Consider the following 21,638-nt stretch of genomic DNA (forward strand, 5'->3'; position numbering starts at 1 on the left):
ACCGGTGGCTCCTGCATGGCAGACAGATGCTTTACTGCTGAGCGCCCACAGGAGCCCACGGGATAAATTCAGTATTTATTTATTTATAGTTTTATTAATTTGTTTATTTTTGGCTGGACTGGATCCTCGTTGCTGCCTGGGCTTTTCTCTCAGTGCGGTGAGTGGGGGCTACTCCCTAGCTGCAGTGCATGGACTCATTGTGGTGGCTTCTCTTGTTGCCGAGCATGGGCTCTAGGGTGCTCAGGCATCAGTCGTTGTGACACGTGGGCTTTGTAGTTGCAGTTCTCGGGCCCTAGAGCACAAGTTCTATAGTTGTGGCACATGGACTTCGTTACTCCTTGGCATGTGGGGTCTTCCTGGATCAGGGATCCAACCTGTGTCTCCAGCATTGGTAGGTGGATTGTTTACCACTTGAGCCATCAGGGAAGCCTCAAATTCTATTTTTATTGGATGATGTATGTTGGATGGCATCACTAACTCAATGGACATGAGTTTGAGCAGGATCCAGGATATGGTGAAGGACAGGGAAGCCTGGTGTGCTGCAGTCCAAGGGGTCACAAAGAGTCGAACATGACTGAGCAACTGAACAACAACCAAAAAATGTTGGCTAACTTCCTTCCGTCCCTCCTTCCCTTCTTCCCTCCTTCCCTCTCTTTCTCCCTTCCTCCTTCCTCTCTTACTTTTGTCCCTCTTTCTTTTCATCCTAGTGGCCTGAAGCCCTCTGAATGCCTAATGAACATTTCTTTTTAAGTATACACATGATCTCCAGGTGTATAGTGGTTTAAAGCAATACTAGATTCTAAGCAGAAAAACACACAGTAAGGTGTATCTGGGTTTTATTACTTTTAACTTTCTTTTTATCACAAAGGTGAAAGTCGGTGACAAAGAGATAGATGTGATGGATGGCTTCAGACTCTACATCACCACCAAGCTGCCCAATCCAGCCTATACCCCTGAAATAAGTGCTCGGACCTCCATCATCGACTTCACAGTCACTATGAAAGGTCTAGAGGACCAGTTACTGGGGAGAGTCATTCTCACAGAGAAGCAGGTAAGTCAAGTATGCAACAAAGTACTGTATGCAACCCCACCAGGGCTTCCCTGGTGGCTCAGACGGTAAAGAAGCTGCCTGCAATGTGGGAAACCTGGGTTTGATCCCTGGGTTGGGAAGATCCCCTGGAGGAGGGCATGGTAACTCACTCCAGTAGTCTTGCCTGGAGAATCCCCATGGACAAGAGGAGCCTGGCGGGCTATAGTCCACAGGGACTCAAAGAGTCGGACATGACTGAACAGCTAAACACAACACAAAATGTGGCCCTCCCCCTTTCTGCATTGCATTGTGATTCTTTCTTTGACAAAAATAAGATGATGAACATTGTGATGGGATTGAGTCCCCCCTTTTAATTCCTGTATTTCTTCCATTATTCATTTTCAAGTGTCTTTAATAACAACTAACCAATTATCTATCCAGTACATTGCATCTGTATCACATAAATAACAGATATCATCAGTTGATTTCATATAGGGGAATGATGTAACTATGAGAATATCTGTCTCATTTTCAGCATCATGGTTCTGGTTTTACACTCCTTAAATTTTCTGAAGTTTGTTCTGTTCCTAGTTCTAGTCACCTGTTGAGTTTTAGCTTTCTAGTATATGTCTGGGGTTTCCCAGGTGGCACAGTGGTAAAGAATCCACCTGCTGATGTAGGAGATATGGGTTTGATCCCTGGGTCAGGAAGATCCCCTGGAGGAGGAAATGGTAACCCACTCCAGTATTCTTGCCTGGAGAATTCCATGGACAGAGGAGTCTCGAGGGCTGCAGTCCACACGGTTGCAAAGAATCAGGTACGACTGACCACACATACACACATGCACACACACAGTATACATCTAAGTTTTTATTTCATTTGATTCATTATTATGCTTTTGGAATATAAAATTGGAACATTGTACCCAGATAGCACAGCATTGCCAATTCTTATTTGTTATCCAAGAGTGCTTGCAGTATCTTTCAAGAAGACAAGTTTGTTAGCCTAGATTTCACTGTGGAACTTGTGAAGGCTACTGGCTTCCTTTCGCTCTAAGCATAATTCTGTGTCTGTTTTCTCTCAATGAGAAATGGCCCACAATTTATAAACTTCCTTGTTCTGAATCAGCATTTTCTCCAGGGAACATTTGAGCTGTAAGGAAAGAAATCTGGAGGGTTTTAATGGGACTCTGTCGATGAAGCTGTGTGAACTCTGAAAGTTGCTATTGATTTTCTTCTTGAGTTAGATATCCATGAGGAGTTCAGTTTAATTTATGCCCCCCCATCCACACTGACCTAAAGATTTGTTTAGGTTAAAACTATTGGCAAAATCTTTGGAATCTGCCCTTCTCTTTCTTTATTACCTCTTCTCTGTGTTGTACCATGCGTGCTCTTCTGAGCCCTTCCTTGCATTTATATTTCTCTCTCTCTCCTTCCCCTCTTCCTTTTCTATGAATCTTCTATATTTATTTAAAAAAATTCCTGGTGGCTCAGACAGTAAGCAATCTGCCTTCAATGCAGGAAAACCAAGGTTCGATCCCTGGGTTGGGAAGATCCCCTGAAGGAGGAAATGGTAACCCACTCCAGTATTCTAGCCTGGGAAATCCACGGACAGAGGCATCTGGTTGGCTACAGTCAGATACCGCCACAAAGAATCAGATGCAACTGAGTGACTTAACACTTTGAATTTTACTTTTCTGTTTAATTTATGGTACACAGATCATAGAGTGGAAGTTGCATTAAGAGGATTTAATCCAGTTTCATCAATTCACATGGTTGATGACCTCCATGTGGTAGGAACTGATGCTAGAGTTCCTACCACAGACTGGAATAACAGCCTTCCAAATATGTACTTGTTTAATTTTGGAGTCTCAGCTGAGATGGTTGAAGAAGTTTAGTGCTGACACAGCCTCACTTCAGAAAGGACTAGGATTCTTAACAACAAGGCCTGTGGAGCCTGGACATCCTTGAGGGTCTTCAGGATAATATCCATCACCTGTATCTGTCTGTCTATCTATGTACTTACTACCTACCTCTTTTCCTTCCTTCCTCCCATTCTTTCTTATTTCCATTCTTTCTTCCTTCCTTTAATTTTTATTGGAGTATAGTTGCTTTACAGGCTTCCCTGGTGGCTCAGTGGTAAAGAATCCATCTGTCCATGCAGGAGATGCGGGTTTGATCCCTGGGTCAGGAGGATGCCCTGGAGAGGGAAATGGCAACCCACTCCAGCATTCTTGCCTGGGGAATCCTGTGGACGGAGGAACTTGGCGGGCTACAGTCCATGGGGTTGCAAAACAGTCTGATATGACTTAGCAACTAAACAACAACACAAGAGTTGCTCTACAGTGTACCTTTTGCTATACAGCAAAGCGAATCAGCTATGCATATGCATATACATGGACTTCCCCGGTAGCACAGTGGTGAAGACTCTGCCTGCCAGTGCAGGAGATGCAAGGGACGTGGGTTCAATCCTTGAGTGAGGGAAGATCTTCTGGAGTAGGAAATGGCAACCATCTTTAGTATTCTTGCCTGGAAAATTCCATGGACAGAGAAGCCTGGTGGACTACAGTCGGAAAGAGTTGGACGTGACTGAGCAACTGAACACACATATACATAAGCATATACATGTATCCCCTCCTGTTTGGATTCCCTTCCCATTCAAGTCACCACAGAGCGCTGAGCAGAGTTCCCTGTGTTCCTTAGTAGGTTCTTGTTAGTTGCCTGCTTTATACACAGGCTCTACTTTTACCTGTGGTGTTGGGTTCAGGGAGATAAGGGTCTTTGATGGCGCTTTGAATAATATCCTTGTTCTCAACTTTCTTTCTGTTCAGCTGAGATGAATGCGGTCTCCTTGGGAAAAAAATAATTTGGTTTCCCAGATTTTTAGTTGCAGCAAAACAACTCCAGGACTGAGTTTTTAATTGTTGCAGCAGAGTTTTAAAATGAAATAAGGAGCACTTTAAGCTCACTGGAAGACTTTGAACAGTCTTGGAAAGCCAGTAAGGATCCCAAGCCAGACTTTTCCTTACTTCCTGGGAAAGCTGAGTGTCTTGACACTTCATTCTCTTACCATCATCTCACTATCAGAATTCATTCCAGGCTCAACAGTGAATGATTCTTATAGAAGTGTGGTCAGGGTAATGTGACACTCTTTCTGTTATAATAACGGAAGGCCATCTTACCCTGAACCACATTATAATACCATGTGTAATCTCTATTTTCTTTTCTCTAAACGAAGTCTTATGCAAGAAGTGAGCTTCACTGTTGTTATTGTTAAGTCGCTCAATTGTGTCCAAATCATTGTGACCCTGTGGACTGCAGCACACCAGGCTTCCCTGTCCTTCACTAACTCCTGGAATTTCCTCAAACTCATAATCCATTGAGTCAGTGACAGCATGCCAGGCTTCCCTGTCCTTCACTAACTCCTGGAGTTTCCTCAAACTCATAATCCATTGAGTCACTGATGCCATCCAACCATCTCATCCTCTGCTGCCCCCTTCTCTTGCCTTCAACCTTTCCCAGCATCAGGGTATTTTCCAATGAGCCATCTCTTTGCATCAGGTGGAGCTTCAGCATCAGTCCTTCCAATGAATATTCATGGTTGATTTCCTTTAGACTGACTGGTTTGATCTTCTTGCTATCCAAGGGACTCTTAATAGTCTCCTACATCATTACAGTTTGAAAGCATCAGTTCTTCAGCTGTGAACTGCTGGACTTAATTATGCTGAGTTTTAAGTAGCCTGCTTTCTGCCCAAAGCCTTTCCTCTTGCAGCGTCTGTTCTGCCCACTGTGCCCCTGAGTCTGCTCACTCTGCTAAATCTTTGCAGCCTGGGCAAGTGGGTCTAAGTGGATCCCTGGTACTTTCAGGGAATTTTTTATCATCTAGTGACTCAGTTGATAAAAGATTATGTCTGTGCCTATTTAAATTATTTCTTTGACTTTAGCAACAATGCAGTCTCTCTTACAATGATCACTTTTTGAGTGATTGTGAAAATATCAATATTAAATGCTATTGAGCCAAGGAGGGGGCTATTGGAAGTTAAGAAAATCCCATAGGTATGAGGTTGATGTTGGAAAGCATCTAAGAAATTCCCTAAATGTGGGGAAACATTGAAACCAGTGGTAAACTTCTTCAGTCAGAATGAGTTATGCCTTCACTGCTCTGTTGATCCTTGTGGTGAAAGGAGGCTTGGAACAGTAACTTAGGATGCAAGGGAAAGGCCACTCGTCTTTGAGTTCATAAATTCACCAGCTGTCCAGTGTTCCAGGAATACAAGCAGTGAAGAGTAGCCTTATTATCATGCAGGATCTGGTCTCACGAATGCTCTGCTGTCCAGCCTGTCAGACCCTCAGGTTTGTTTACTTAAAAAACAAATGGAAACCATAGAGCATATGAATGGAAGAAGGCAGATTTTTAACCAACTTTATAATTTTCTCTGTGCTTCAAGGCAGTCTTTTTAAATGCATGGGCTGTCCAAGTTCACATCAAAGTCCTGTATAATTGTTGATTTGATGTTGTTCTTGTGAGTAGATTTAGACTGCTTCCTGTTGTCACCAGAAGATGATGTATCGAGACCTTTTTAAACAGGCAGCAAACCAGTGGCCCTCCAGAAACTTTCCTTTAAAGAAACCCATTCTCTTAAAGTCTCTCTCATCTTGATCCTAGAAAATAAGACAGAAACTCAAAGAGAGCTATATACTTCTAGGAGAGAAATATTCTTATCGGTTAACAACCTCCACTGGTCATACAATGCAAAGCCCCAAAGGTCATCATTGTTCAGAATTTCAGATGAGCAAACAGGTGTGTGATTTAATTCTTTTGGAGGTAGAAGGACCTGAATTTGGTGGAACTGACATGAAAAATAACTTAATAAAGACACTAAATAGACACTGTTATCACCAGCTCATTTGGTGGAGAAACAAATCTGAGTTCAGTTGTTTAACCTTTCATTTTAATTACCAGTGCAAGGTACAGAGAGAAGAATCTTTGGGAATGAAAGCCTGAGTGATACCTTAAAATGAGAACTGTGGAAGGCTGCCATCTATTTCCTTTGATTGTTTCTAAAACTCTGGTGATAGATGAATTTTATGTCCACAAAGAATTTTTGTTTTCATTTGTATCTTCATTGAGCCACTCAATTAAAAAAACAAGTTTATCTATTTATTATTTTTGGCAGTGCTGGATCTTTGTTGCCGCGTGGCTCTTCTCTAGTTGCGGCAGGTGGGGGCTGCTGTCTAGTTGTGGTGCTTGGGCTTCCCACTTTGATGGCTTCCCTTGATGTGGAACACGAGCTCTAGGGCACACGGGCTTCTGTTGTTGCGGTGTGTGGGGTCTGTCGTTGTAGCTCCTGGGCTCTGGAGCACAGGCTCAATAGTTTTGGCACATGGACTTAGTTGCTGCACGGCATGTGGGATCTTCTCGAGTCAGGGATCTGAACCTGTGTCTCCTGCATTGACAGTCAGATTCTTTACTACTGAGCCATCAGGGAAGCCCGTGAGCCACTTAAGTTTTGATCATTTAATTGATTAAGAGTGCATTTCCTGAACTTGCCCTGAATCGCTACTGTACTTTCTTACTCAATTTGGGAATCCTTTTCACATGATCACAGTTTACATACCACTTTTTGTTGTAGCCTTAATATAAAGAATACATCCCCTGGAGAAGGGAATCTTCCTGATTCAGGGATCGGACTCAGGTCTCCTGCATTGCAGGTAGTTTCTTTACCGTTTGAGCCACCAGGGAAGCCCTTAACATAAAGAATACATAACACAAATGTTTACTATTCTGTGTGTGTGTGTGTATGTGTGTCTGTCTGTGTGTTAAGAGATAATCCCTTTGTTGGGAAAAATGCTTATAGACAAAATTATTTTGCTTAATTCTCCCCTACACATTAATTTGAAGAAGAACAGTATTTGGAAATAAAGTTGTAGTTCAATAGAACTGTGTTAACATCAAGCCTACAAATGAAAATATGCCTAAAACTTTATCCCAAAGTAGGTTTTCCATTTAAAAATCTCATGGAAAGCAAATAGCAATTGTTCTGTTTTCTTTCAGAGATATCTTTCTTTGTCCCCTGACTATTGTTCTAGTCTAATGTTTGGCAGCTGGGGTGGTATTTAGTGAATAGTTTGCTTTTGTAATTCTAAATATTACTTTAGGTTGTAGTATTTACTTTAAAGTAGATTATTTCATTAGTATTGAACTATGGGGGAAATGTACTTCTTAGCCTTATTTTAATCCTTTGGGAATATAAACATTACTTTAATTGACAATTTTATTTAATTAGTGTTGTTAATGATATTAAATAGAACACAATCATCTCAATAACATTCAAACTTTTACTTAACTCTTTAAAATCAGGGATGGAGTAATTTTGCACCTTATTGTATGCATTACTAATAACTGTGTTTATTAATAATGGTTTTCATAAGCAACATGGAGCATAATTTTAGTCTCAATCCCGTAGTTCTCAAGGGGAGATGAGATTGGAAATGTAGATTGTAACAGGTTTTATAAACTATGTTGAAAATTTTGGACCTTTGCAATTAGTAAAGGGAAATCCCTCAACGACTTGGGGCAGAAAATGGGGTGATAACAGCGAAAGGTCAGCAGGGAGACCAGTCAGGTTAGAGCAGTCCCCCAAGCAAAATTAAAACCTAAATTATGGCAATTGCTGTGTAATTGGGAAAAAAAAATGGGCAGAAGAAAAATTACTTTGTAGGAAGACTCAATAAGACTTGGTGTGGTTTTGGGATTTGATGGTCCATGGTCTATCTCCAGCAGACATGAATACGTGAATCCATAGCATTATAAGCGGAAGATTAGAATGTTCTCCTTTTAAAAATTCCCATTTCAACTACTTTACTATGCTTTTATGATATGTGACATTTGCAAATGTGATTTATTTTGTATAGACTTATAATTTTATTTTTCAAACTATTGATTTCCAAATAAATGTTGTACTACATCTGAAAAATCCATGCTGGAAATCAATCAAGGAAGAGGGTGGAGGATAAGAGACATATTCTGAGCAGCTATTATAATCCAGGCACTGATTTCAGCTACTCTGCTGATGATACCTGCACAATCTCTCTCTGAGCTGATTTATGTACATTTTGCAGATGAAGAAACTGAGGCATATAGACTTATGTAACATGGTGAAGGTCATGCAGTTAGTAAATCCTGGGGGTTAGAGCTGAAACAAGTCTTCTTGATGTCAAAATCCTCACTCTTCTCACTGCTTTGCTTTCCTTTTCTTACCTGTCTTCAGGTGAGGACTTTTAGAGTCCTCTAGGGACTTACCTCTAGAGTCCTTACCTCTAGGGACTCAGAAACAATAATGAGAGTACATAAAATTTAGGAATATGGCAATAATAATATTTGAATTATTTCCATTCAATTTTATTATCACTTTATTTCCTAGTGTAACCATATTGCGAGTGCATTTATTGTTACCTGTTTATGGAAATGATTTTTATAGTAGTCATTAAACATCCCTTGTTTGTACTAATTTCTACAGAAGCTCAAATCTGAGATTCTTATCTAGTGAGTAAATGAATTAAAATGACCAGTAAGAAAGCTCTCAAATGTAACCAAATAGCACATGGAAGCAAAGATAAGTCTTAATTGCATTGCTATATCTCAAAGAATTAAGAATTGATACAAGTTTGTTTAGTTAAGGAGCATTTGTTTTGCTTAAGGAGAGAATTTTTCTTTTCTAGAATGTTCTAGACCTAACTCACTGTGCTTAGAGCATGAGTTGGGAGTCTGGTAGGGTCCCATCCACCTAATTGTTTAACCAATGGTGAATAACTAGCTGGACTGTAGAGGCCAGTGCTCTTTACTGTTTGTCTGTATGCAATTTTGTTATCAGGACCTTTATTTGTAACTTTGTGGGTTTTGTTACAAAGGCAGAATTTTCATGTCTGTATTTCTGGCACTAAGACATGACTAGATTTTCTGGTACACTAACATGTTTCAGTTTATCAGTTTGAAAAGGGGTAGAGTGATTAATCATTCACTCTGCAGTATTGAAAGCCAGCCATATACCAGCACTGTACTGAGTTGGAGAATGTGTCAATGAACCAAAAAATCCTTGGAGCATAACTATTAAGTAAATTGTGTGTTATACTAGAAAGTAAATAATCATGTCATTAGTGAATAGTTTCATTATGTTTTATATGTTTTCATATGATTCATCGCTGTGTATAACTTTAGATTTCTAGTTTTCTAGGTAGGGCTGCCCTCACAGCTCAGTTGGTAAATCATCTGCCTGCAATGCAGGAGACCAGGGTTCGGTTCCTGGATCGGGAAGATCCCCTGGAGAAGGAAATGGCAACCCACTCCAGTATTCTTGCCTGGAGAATCCCATGGACAGGGGAGCCTGACAGGCTACAGTTCATGGGATCACAAGAGTTGGACATGACTTAGCGACTAAACCACCACCTAACCCAGGTAGGATATAGAAGCTACAAAACCTGCTGAGTCATTCTAGAATACCTAATTGAGTATGGACCTTTCTGAAGCCACTCTGTCAACGTGAGCTTGGTACCACATGCCTGGTAGCTGAACCTAAACTGTTGACAGTGCTTTCCCATTCAAGGCACCTGCATTTATCCCTAGTTTTCCCAAATTGTATTTATACTGAAATGTATATAGCTTCACTAGTGATGCAGCTAAACATAGGTAGGCACCTTTTCAATGGACGCCATATTTAGAAAGGTCTTCAAGCAAACTTGCAGATGCACATTTTTCTCTTTAAATTTTATTTTAATTTTTGATATCTTATTCTTGGGTTTCTCACTGATGTAGATTGACCACTTAATTTTTATTAAAAAAATCTTTTTTGGCCTACCACAAGGCATGGGGGATCATAGTTCCCCGACCAGGGATCAAACCCTTGTCCCCTGCAGTGGACGCGCATGCCCTCTATGGTTTTGAACCCCCAGGGAAGTCCTTCTTTGCAGATTTTACATTCTATTTCCTCATAGTCTTTCCCTTTTTTGATTCTTTTATTAACCTCCAGTACAATTTGGCTTTCATGTACAGTTTGACCTGGTGCCTGAAGCATATTGTCTCTGGTTTGTCAATGGCTCAAAACCATTGTCTCTGGTTTTCCTCCTTCCTCCACCCTCACGAGCCCCATCTTTTCTTTCCTTCTCTTTCACTGTCTGTCTTTCTCCAAACTCCCTATATGGAAGAAATAGCCAATTAGGACAATAATCTCCCAAAGCCATTTTCTCCCCAGCTTCCCACAAAGGTCTTTCGGGAAGGATTCAGAACTTCCCTTCTCTTTAAGAGAACAGCATCTTTCCTTTTCAAATCGAGATGATTTTTCAATTTATATGTACCCATAGTAACAGCACAGTTTGCCTGCCTAACTTTTGGACACTTGCTTTTCACAGAGTTGGATGCTATTTCAACAGGCAAGTTGAAAATAATTACATTCTAATGACAATAGGGCTCTTTTAAGCAAGAAACTAAGCAGAGAGAAATGTATTTAATTTGAGCTGCATATGTTATATTCAAACAAACTTCAGTTTCACCAAAACAGGAATAAATATGATCACAAAAGTCACTTAAAGCTGAGTTGACTTTAGGAAATAAATAAATGAATAAATAAATACCAATTGTTAGCATTGGTAATATTTTTAGCACATTTTATGTTGCTTGCCACCAATTCTTTCCTCTGTGAATTCATCTCCTCTGATTTTGATGTCTGTATTACCTGCAGTCAAAAATGGTAACTACAGTGCAGGAACTTGAGAGAGCCCAATAGGTAAACTTTTTAAGGAATGGATAAATGATAGTTATTAATTAAGGAAGAAAAATATATTTATGCAAATTAACAGGAATTGGAGAAAGAAAGAACTCATCTCATGGAAGATGTAACTGCAAACAAAAGGAAGATGAAGGAGCTGGAAGATAATTTGCTTTACCGTCTGACCAGCACCCAGGGGTCCCTGGTGGAAGACGAGAGTCTCATCCTTGTGTTGAGTAAGACAAAAAAGACAGCTGAGGAGGTGACACAGAAGCTGGAAATTTCAGCTGAGACAGAAATTCAAATTAACTCAGCCCGGGAGGAATATAGACCCGGTGAGTTTGGTAATGAAAGACAAATGTCACAGGAAAATGAAGCAAGAAATGAGAATTAGAGAAATCGAAGTAAGGATGTTATGAAAATGACTATGCGATGTGGGGTGGCCGTTTATGTTTTATGCCATTTCTTTAAATATTCAGCAAAATTGAGATGAAGAAATTTTATGATGGTATAAATTTTCTAAGCGCTATAATTCATGTTATTGGCAAATTCCTTAAGGTTCTTGTGAACTTATTTTTAAACCAGAAATTTAAGAGGAGGACATCTGGCTGCAAATTAGTGAAGTCAGAGTAATCCGTACTGCGTTTGTGGGCTGTTTATTAGTTGTTTACCATTGGTAACAATAAGCCTGTATTCTGTTTGTAGTCTTCCTAATAGGAAGGTAGGTCTCTGGTCTCGTGGGAACTCTCCAGTCTTATTCATGAATCAGCAAATCAGTGTTGTTTATGGGTTATAAAGGGAGCCTGCTAAAAGAATTCAATTTCCTTTAGTAATTTATCATGCCTTCTGGAAAAATAATCGAAACAACATCTACTGGTGGACAGTCAGGAGCATCATCTCTGTGATGCGTTGGTTTGCCAGCTTGAGGCCAGGGTTAGTCAGGGCTTCTTCTGGAGCTTAAGAACGAGGTCCTTACAGTGCCTACGCAATTTGCTGGGTGTTACAACCTGTGCTGTCCCACCGGTTGTCTTCTCTACCTATGAGAAAAAGTAATAAAATGTATTTATAAGTGATCTAGAGATTCTAAAATGGAAAGTATTACTTAATGAGGGCAAACAGCAGGCTACTTGTACAGAGTTTATAAAGAAGAATTAAATGTATATGATGACATTGGTCTAGATGCCCGTTGCTGGTAGATAGTCATTGCTAAGACTTATGACCCTTGTTGTTTTCATTTAGCATTCAGACTGATCTGTGCATGGGCCATTTATTGTCCACCCTCATCGCAAGTGCAACCTTGGTCTTTGTCTTTCAGTTGCCACCCGGGGTAGCATCCTCTACTTTCTCATCACGGAGATGCGCTTGGTTAATGAGATGTATCAGACTTCCCTCCGCCAATTTCTTGGCTTGTTTGACCTTTCCTTGGCCAGGTATGTCTGTACTCAGGAAGCCAAGCTGAATTCGGTGTATGTGGGATAGAATGATGATATTACGTTGATAACTTCCCCGCCCCTCACCTTCGCTACTAAGCTTCTTCTTTTTTAATCTAAATTGAGCATAATTACCAGTATGTTAACAAATTATTATTCTCATTTGTTATTTTATGATCAGAGAAAAAGCTCTACCAACCATTGATCGATTCCTTTAGGTTCACAAGTTTCTATTTAACAAGAAAATTCCCCAGATGTTGTTGTGAGTGATGATGTTTGGCGGGTAAAAATTGATTCAGATGATGTGAAGGATTCTCTTACGTTATTTCGTGTTGAGAGAATGCTTGTTATTTCAGATTTAAGAGGCTTACTAATGATGCGTATAAAATAAGAATTGGTCCTCCAGAGTTACTTATTTTCCATGAAAGACGTTGTTTTTAACAACAATTGAAAAGGGCAGTGGGCTAAACCTGGTTTAAATGCTCTCACCTCCAGGTCTGTCAAGAGCCCAATTACAAGCAAGAGGATCGCTAATATCATTGAGCACATGACCTACGAGGTTTTTAAGTACACAGCCCGGGGGTTGTATGAGGAGCACAAATTCCTGTTCACGCTGCTGCTTACCCTGAAGATTGACATCCAGAGGAACCGAGTCAAGCATGAAGAGTTTCTCACCCTTATTAAAGGTCAGTATAAGACTAGAAAGCATTGTGCATGGGTGCAGTTGTACGAATTAATGTGAGGGTCGTATGTGTCTTTTAGTAGTAGTTTCCTTGCATTTCATTGAAGATTGCACTTATGAGAGATATTTTCTTTGTTCATTTATTGAATGAAAATTTTTTTGCATTTTATTATTTATATATATATATATAAATAATAAATATATATAAGAGATATATATATATATCTTTTGTGCTGGGTCTTTGTTGCTCTAGGGACTTCTCTGTTACCTAAAGCGTCTGCCTACAATGCAGGAGATCTGGGTTTGATCTCTGGGTCGAGAAGGTCCCCTGGAGAAGGAAATGGCAACCCACTCCAGTACTCTTGCTTGGAGAATCCCATGGATAGAGGAGCCTGGTAGGCTACAGTCCATGGGGTTGCAAAGAGTCAGACATGACTGAGCGAATTCACTTTCACTTTGTTGCTCCGCATGGGCTTTCCCTAGTTGCAGGAAGCAGGGGCTACTCTTTGTTGTGGTGAGAAGGCTTCTCATTGTGACAGCCTCTCTTGTGTCAGAGAACGGGCTCTAGGTGCACAGGCTTCAGTAGCTGCAGCACGTGAGTCCAGTAGCTGCAGCACGTGAGTTCAGTAGCTGCAGCTTGCTGGCTCTAGGGCATGGGATCAGTAGTCACGGAGCATGGGCTCAGTTGCTCCACGGCCTGTGGAATCTTCCAGGACCAGGGATCAAACTCGTGTCCCCTGCATTGGCAGGTGGATTCTCATCCACTCTACCAGCAGGCAAGTCCCTGTGTGAATATTTGTTGAGAACCTTCTGTGTGCTAGGACACAGAATAGGCACTTGGAACACTTAATAAGCAAGTATATTGTGCAGTATGAGAGAAGCTAATAAACACTGTGAGGGGAAAAAACCAGAGAAGGATAAGGAAGATGGGGAGTTACACAGTATGTGGAGTGAGGGGGCATGTCAAGATTTTTTTTTAAATTTTATTTTTACTTTATTTTACTTTACTGTACTGTATTGGTTTTGCCATACATTGACGTGAATCCACCATGGGTGTATACGAGCTCCCAATCCTGAATCCGCCTCCCACCTCCCCCCCGCCCACCCCCGTATCATCTCTCTGGATCATCCCCATGCACCAGCCCCAAGCATCCTGTATCCTGTATCGAACATAGACTGGCACTTCGTTTCTTACATGATAGTATACATGTTTCAGTGCCATTCTCCCAAATCATCCCACCCTCTCCCTCAGAGTCCAAGAGTCCGTTCTATATATCTGTGTCTCTTTTGCTGTCTCGCATACAGGGTCATCATTATCATCTTTCTAAATTCCATATATATGTGTCAGTATACTGTATTGGTGTTTTTCTTTCTGGCTTACTTCACTCTGTATAATTGGCTCCAGTTTCATCCACCTCATTAGAACTGATTCAAATGTATTCTTTTTAATGGCTGAGTAACTCTCCATTGTGTGTTAACATTTTAAATGGGATGTTTAATGGGATTTCTAATGGAGTGGGACTCCTGAGAGATGGACAGGTTAGCCAAGACCTGGAGGAGCAGAGGATGCTGGCCTTGGGGATGTTTAGAGAAGTGCCAAAGGAAGAGGAGCTGGCATCAGTGCCTCTGTAGGGAGGGAGCCTCGTACTGTCTCCAATGTGATGGAGGCAAAGCACAGCAAACATGGTGGCTGAGCAGTGGTGAGCGACCATGCTACTCATCCCATGTGTGTTTCCTCTGTGTCTGTTGCAGCATTGTTCACAGGTTGAACAATCTATCAGGCTAGCCAATATTGAGCAGGCTCTGGGAATTGGTGATGGACAGGGAGGTCGGGCACGCTGCAGTCCATGGGGTTGCAGAGTCGGACATGACTGAGCTACTGAACTGAACTGATTGAAAGTGAAAGTTAGTCGCATAGTTGTGTCTAACCCTTTGCGGCCCCATGGACTGTGGCTCACCAGGCTCCTCTGTCCATGGAATTTTCCAGGCAAGCTGGCCAAAAAGATTTTGGAGTTTTTCCATAAGATGTTATGGGAAAAACTCAAATGAACTTTTTGGCCAACCCAATACTATACATTTCTAAAGAAAGGTTTACTTTTTAAAAAATATATATATATATTTATTTATTTGGCTGCACTGGGTCTTAGTTGTGGCATGTGTACTCTTAGTTGAGGCATGTGGAATCTATTTCCCTGACCAGGGATTGACCCAGTCCCTGAATGGGGAGCTCAAAGTCTCACCAAGCAAGTCCCTGGAGATTTATCTTTGAAGATAAAACAACTTTATCTTTGGACAAGGGGTGGATTTTCATGACTTCACCTACATGGAGAGTAGATTTGCAGAGGACCTTGAAGAGGATCCTGTGGGGGCAGAAGGGAAGGGCACAATGGGAGTGTGTAGGTCAGAGTCACACTTAACATACATACCGATGCATATTTATATACATATGCTTGGAAGGAAAGCTATGGCAAGCCTAGACAGCATGCTAAAAAGCAGAGACATCACTTTGCCGGCAAATGTTCATCTAGTCAAAGCTATGGTTTTTCCAGTAGTCATGTATGGATGTGAGAGTTGGACTGTTAAGAAGGCTGAGTACTGAAGAATCAATGCTTTCAAATTGTGGTGCTGGAGAAGACTCTTGAGAGTCCCTCGGACAGCAAGGAGATCCAACCAGTCAATCCTAAAGGAAATCAGTCCTGAATATTCAATGGAAGGACTGATGCTGAAGCTCCAACACTTTGGCTACCTGATGAGAACTGCCTCATTAGAAAAGACCCTGATGCTGGGAAAGATTGAAGGCAGGAGGAGAAGGGGATGACAGAGGATGAGATGGTTGGATGGCATCACTGACTCAATGGACATGAGTTTGAGCAGACTCCCGTAGATAGTGGAGGACAGAGGAGCCTGACATGCTGGTGTCTATGGGGTCGCAAAGAGTGAGATGCAACTTAGTGACTGAACAACAATGCATACAAAGCTTATAATGGGAATGAAGACTCATCATTTGGACATGAAAACTTAGAAATGTATGGTTTGGGGATGATATCTCTTTCTGTCTCTTCTTTGTCTCTAATCCTTGAACCCTTGCCCTTGTTTCTTTATGTTCCAAGCTTCCTAAATCAGAGCACATGGGAGATGAATAGTTGGAGAGACATCACCTTAGGTAGACATGTACATATAGGAGTTGCCTTCTTCAGTGAGTTCTTTGTATATCACTGATTTCTGATCTCAGTGACTCTGGCCCTTCAGTTGATGGAGTTTCCTATGGGAAAGTTGTTCCTGACATCCTCAATTCAGGCATAAGGTGCCTTTCTCCATAGGAATGACATTGACCTTGACATCCAGAAATGGTTGAGATACTGTAAAGTATGTTACAGCTTGGCATAATCAAAACAAACATGGAATTTAAAGTTGGGAAGACTCTAAGGGAAATAGTGGCTTTTCCACTTTGGAATAAGTGGTTTTGAGCAGGTCATTTAAACTTTTCAAGGTTAAGTTGCTTTAGCTATGAAGCAAGGATAGTCATATCTACATAATAGGCTTATTGAGAATTCACACAATTTATATAAACCCTGGAACATAGAATATGCTCAGCAGATGATGGGCATTGTTATTTTATCTTTATTTTTTTAGTTTATTTCGATTTGTCTGAGGCTTGCATAGGTTGGACAGGATTTTGTGGACTTCCTGCATTCAGCACCTGTTTCTTATGCTCCTTTAGGACACAGGGCTTCATAAGATTTCCCTTTGTTAGCTATGTTGGTGAGAGCTGCCCAAAGACATCAACTCCCTCTGTAAGGATTTTAAAATCACTTAGTTGAAAATGTTTAGATAGCAATAGTGTTTTGAGACTGATCTTTTAATTTACTCATCTCTAAGATGGGAAAAGGTGAGGCCAGAGGTCTTTCTCAGTCTGCCTTAGCGAAGTCACCTCATGATTGTGTGGTACAGCTTGTACATATCATTATAAGCATGTTTCAGTTTTGCAGTTTAATAATAAAGATTTAATTCTCAATCATCTTTAGAATTTATTTAGAATTATTGCTGTCCCAGCTGTTCATTCTTTGGGAGTCCATCTAATCTGGTGCCATATTATCCAGGAATATGTCCCCTCCCTCCACTACAATATTCTTTGTGGCCCATTGTACCCTTCTGGGGCAGCCAAGATATTCATGACAGAATTACCCTCTATTAAACAATGAATAATGCTGTGGTTTCAAGGAACCCTCTTTTCCATGAAAGTCTTTTCTCTAACCATGTGGTGGATATGCTATTCTTTTCAGCTTGTTGGAAAATGGACATTTTCCATGGAAATTGGTGGGACATTTTTCAACACAGTGCCATTGTACTTAGTTCTTTAACTGCTCCCTGGTGTTCAAGCAATCTGTTTTGATTTTATGAGCTAATATTTTCACTGAAATGACTTCACTTACGTCTTGTTCCACTTACCTTGGAAGTCTAGTAAGATGGCTTTGGCAAAAGACAGCAATTTCATGGGGTTGATGGTACCTGAATAAAGCAGAGATTGCCTCAATAAATATCTTGAGTATTATTATTTGTTTATGACTTGCTCTGTTCAAAAAAAGATTGTAGCCAAGTGGGTTGGTTATATCCTTTGAAGAATTATGCTTAGAGCATATTTTCCCTGAAGCATTTTACTAGATGTTATTTATTAAATGGTATATTTTATCTTATAGAAGACTTGCTAGCTCTTGCTTTGACTTAAAATACGATTGTTCACACATTTAGTTTTTCTGGGATGGACCAAAGTAACATTTTTAAGCTGTCATTTATTTATTTGATGGTGCTATGAGAGTTATATGAGGTTAGATGAATTATCAACAAAGAGATAGGAGTCAGTACCCAATGGAAATGTTTGTTGTGGGTAGATTGATCAAGAATAAGTAACATAGCACAGAGCCCTTGGATGTGCTCAACATGGATGTAAATAATATACTGGTTCATAAAGGAGACTCTCTTAAACACAGGTAGTGTTACAAACAAATCTAGATAAATTCTCTCTTTAAAATGTTGTTGTTCATTTGGTCAGTCGTGTCTGACTCTTTGCGACCTCATGGACTGCAGCACTCCAGGCTTCCTTGTCATTCACCATCTCCTGGAGTTTGCTCATACTCGTGTCCATTGAGTTGGTGATGCCATCTGATGGTGAAACTCACCCTTAAAATGAGCTTGTGTCAATATTCGGCAGTTCTTAATGCTGAAAACAGCTGCTCATTTAGTGACTCTCAGCTGTGTCCTTGATCCTGTTTTGAGTGCTTCACACTCACCTTATGTGTTTTCTGTCATTATCACAACACCTGAAGTGAAAGTGAAAGTGAAAGTGTTAGTCTCCCAGTGATGTTGGACTCTTTGTGACCCCATGGACTGTAGCCTGCCAAGCTCCTCTGCCCATGGAATTCTCCAGGCAAGAGTGCTGGAGTGGGTTACCATTTCCTTCTCCAGGGAATCTTCCTGACCCAGGGATCGAACCTGGGTCTCCCTCATTGCAGGGAGATTCTTTACTGTCTGAACCACCAGGAAACACCTCGGTGTCATTATTCCCATTGTATGTATTTGAATACACAGTCCCAGACAGATGAGTTGACTTGTCACACGCCTTGGCCAGGTGTAGCTAAAACAGAATGCACCACTTACCTGGATCCAGACCTATATCACTGATCCTTAAATGTGTTTTTCTGAAACTGTCTGTTCCTTTATTAAATGTTAAAGCTTGTTCATCACTATGATTGTATTTCTGAGTTTAATAAATGTTAAGGTAGTAAAAGAATTGATATTAAAATAGTTTCAGCAAGTTTTTTTAAAAATATAGATATTGTTTGTACAGAAACAAAATTTTATTAACATAATATATTTAACTTGAAAGGTGGTGCCTCCTTGGACTTGAAAGCCTGTCCTCCTAAACCATCTAAATGGATCCTGGACATGACCTGGCTAAATTTGGTGGAACTCAGCAAACTTAGACAGTTTTCTGATGTCCTTGATCAGGTAACTTGTGCTTTGAATAAACTTATGATAATATCCCAGTGGGCAGCTTCCTGATTTATCCCTGGCTGTTTGGGGAAGAGAAAGATTTCTTACTGTTGTTACTCCTGAAATGGAATGACCAGTGCTTGACCTTCCTCATGGCTCATTCATATTCTGATAAAGTACACTCCACCCATGGCAGGCTGGTCTCCAGGAAGAAATTAGTTGCCCAGGAAGTTTAACTAATGCTGTCCTGGGCCATATGTCAGTATCACCAATTGGAGATCTACCAGTGGGAAAACAGATTCAATTAGTTTAAGAGATTGCTGTTACAATATAAAATCACGCCATTTTCAATTTTTTTTTGTTTTTCTACTCAAAATGAAACTCTAGTATTGCTTTTCTCTAAAAAAAAAAAAAAAAAAGAGAGAGATTAGATGTGGTCAAGAAGTTTTGTCATCTTCCTATAGATTGAATGACGAGAAATAGGAGCAACCTGCCTCTGAATGCTAAATATCCTTTCTTGCCTCTAGTTCCTGTTTCTCTCTTCCTCCTCTTCTTGTTTACACTGCCTTAGCTAGGCATCTGGGTATGAATCTAACACAAACACCTGGCCTTTTATTTTTAGAAATTGTACTTTCATAAACAGCCAGTTTTGGATGAATTGTGTGTATATTGGAATTATGGCACTTGGGTATGGAAACTTGAATTGAGACAAGTCAAGAAACAGGTTCTTGAAAATCTGATGATCAGCAGGAAGTTGCAGGAATAGCAAGGTTGCTTTCTTCAGCTGCACATTGAAGGCTTTGACCAGAAGATGTCCAAACACTGGTCCTTTTTTAAAACTGATGTATGATTGGGCTTTCCTGGTGGCTCAGACGGTAAAGAATCTGCCTGCAATGCAGGAGACCTGGGTTTGATCCCTGCGTCTGGAAGATCCCCTGGATACCCACTCTAGTATTCTTGCCTGGAGAATTCCATGGACAGAGGAGGAGCCTAATGGGCTACAGTCCACGGGGTCGCAAAGAGTCAGGCTTGACTGAGCAACTAACACTTTCACTTTCACACATGGTTGATTCACAGTGTTATTTACTTTCTGGTGTACAGAAAAGTGATTTAGTTTTACACACACACATGGACACACACACATACACACTATATTCTTTCTCATTAGGGTTTATTATAGGATATTGAATTTAGTTCCCTGTGCTGTACAGTAGGACCTTGTCATTTATCTATTTTGTATATAGACGCCTATATCTGCTATAACCCCTGATGTGTATGTCAGTCACTCAGTCGTGTCTGACTCTTTGGGACCCCGTGGACTGTAGCCTGCCAGTCTCCTCTGTCCATGGGTTTCTCCAGGCCAGAATACTGGAGTGGGTAGCCATTCTCTTTTCTAGGGGATCTTCCTGACCCAGGGATCGAACCCAGGTCTTCCGCAATGTGGGCAGATTCTTTACCACCTGAGCCCCCAGGGAAGCCTTTAGAAATGATGTCATATGGTATTTGTCCTAACGTTGGTCCTTGACTTTGCCAGCTTAGATTGACGGAAAGCTTAAGCTATATTTTTATGTTTTGGCTTAGGCCTGGTGATGACCGTGTAACTTGGGTGCAAGCTGTTCTCTTGGGTTAAATAGCTTTTATTTGGGAGATTTTAATGAATTCTAGCTTGTTCCCCTATGGGGTAACTCCTAGTGAGCTTTCCTGGACCATTGTTTGTTATTGAAGTAACTGTCTTTTGGAGATTATATTTTATACCTGAAATCCCTCCACAAAATGTAGTCTTTTGTGACCGAAACAGGTTATTTTTATTCTTATGTGATACTTTCTGAATATGAACCCATATGCCTTTTTCCTTTGATTGCACCTCTGAGAAATACATTTGGAGCTTTTTTTTTTTTTTTTAATTGGAGTATGATAGCTTAACCATGTTGTTAGTTTCAATGAAGTGAACCAGCTATATATATACATATATCCTCCCCCTCTTAGACCTCCCTCCCACCCACCCCCCATCCACCCCTCTAGGTCATCACAGAGCACCGAGCTAAGCAACCTGTGCTATACAACAGCTTCCCAATAACCATCTGTTTTACACATGTATGTATGGATGTATGCTTAATCACTCAGTCATGCCAACTGTTTGTGACCCCATGGACTGGTGCCCACCAAGGTCCTTTGTCCATGGAATTCTCTGGGCAAGAATACCGGAGTGGGATGCCATTTCCTTTTCCAGTTTTACACATGATGCTGTATATATGTCCATCCTGAATCTCTCAGTTTGTCCCACCCTCCCTTTCCCCTTCTGTGTCAACGTCTGTTCTCTACATCTGTGTCTCTATTCCTGCCCTGCAAATGGGTCCATCTGTACCATTTTTTCTAGATTCCACTTATATGCATTAATATGCAGTATTTCTTTTTCTCTTTCTGACTTTCTTCACTCTGTATGACAGACTCTAGGTTCATCCGCATCACTGCAAATGATCCGATTCAGTTCCTTTTCATGGCTGAAGAATATTCCACCGTGGGCTTCCCAGGTGGTGCAGTGGTAAAGAATCTGCCTCTCAGTGCAAGAGGTGCAAGAGATGTGGGTTTGATTTCTGGGTTGGGAGGATCCCCTGGAGAAGGAAATGGCAACCTATTCTAGTATTCCTGCCTAAGAAATCCCATAGACAGAGGGAGCCACATGGGTTACAGTCCATGGGTTGCAAAGAGTCAGACATGACTGAACAGCAGCAGAAAAATATTCCA

At 40.8% G+C, this 21,638-nt stretch overlaps 1 protein-coding gene across 1 annotated transcript in view; it reads left to right on the forward strand.

The window, feature by feature from the left end:
* The window catches only part of DNAH5 (dynein axonemal heavy chain 5), a 250,716-nt gene that overhangs the window by 185,903 nt on the left and 43,175 nt on the right, over positions 1-21,638 (forward strand). The window contains exons 65-69 of the mRNA XM_068990531.1: positions 869-1,051; positions 10,882-11,125; positions 12,106-12,220; positions 12,716-12,906; positions 18,787-18,908. Coding sequence (XP_068846632.1) covers positions 869-1,051; positions 10,882-11,125; positions 12,106-12,220; positions 12,716-12,906; positions 18,787-18,908 — 855 coding nt within the window. The remainder of the gene's footprint in view (positions 1-868; positions 1,052-10,881; positions 11,126-12,105; positions 12,221-12,715; positions 12,907-18,786; positions 18,909-21,638) is intronic.

This window comes from Capricornis sumatraensis, chromosome 18 (genome assembly GCF_032405125.1).
Source record: "Capricornis sumatraensis isolate serow.1 chromosome 18, serow.2, whole genome shotgun sequence".
In the NCBI taxonomy this organism is placed as follows: domain Eukaryota; kingdom Metazoa; phylum Chordata; class Mammalia; order Artiodactyla; family Bovidae; genus Capricornis; species Capricornis sumatraensis.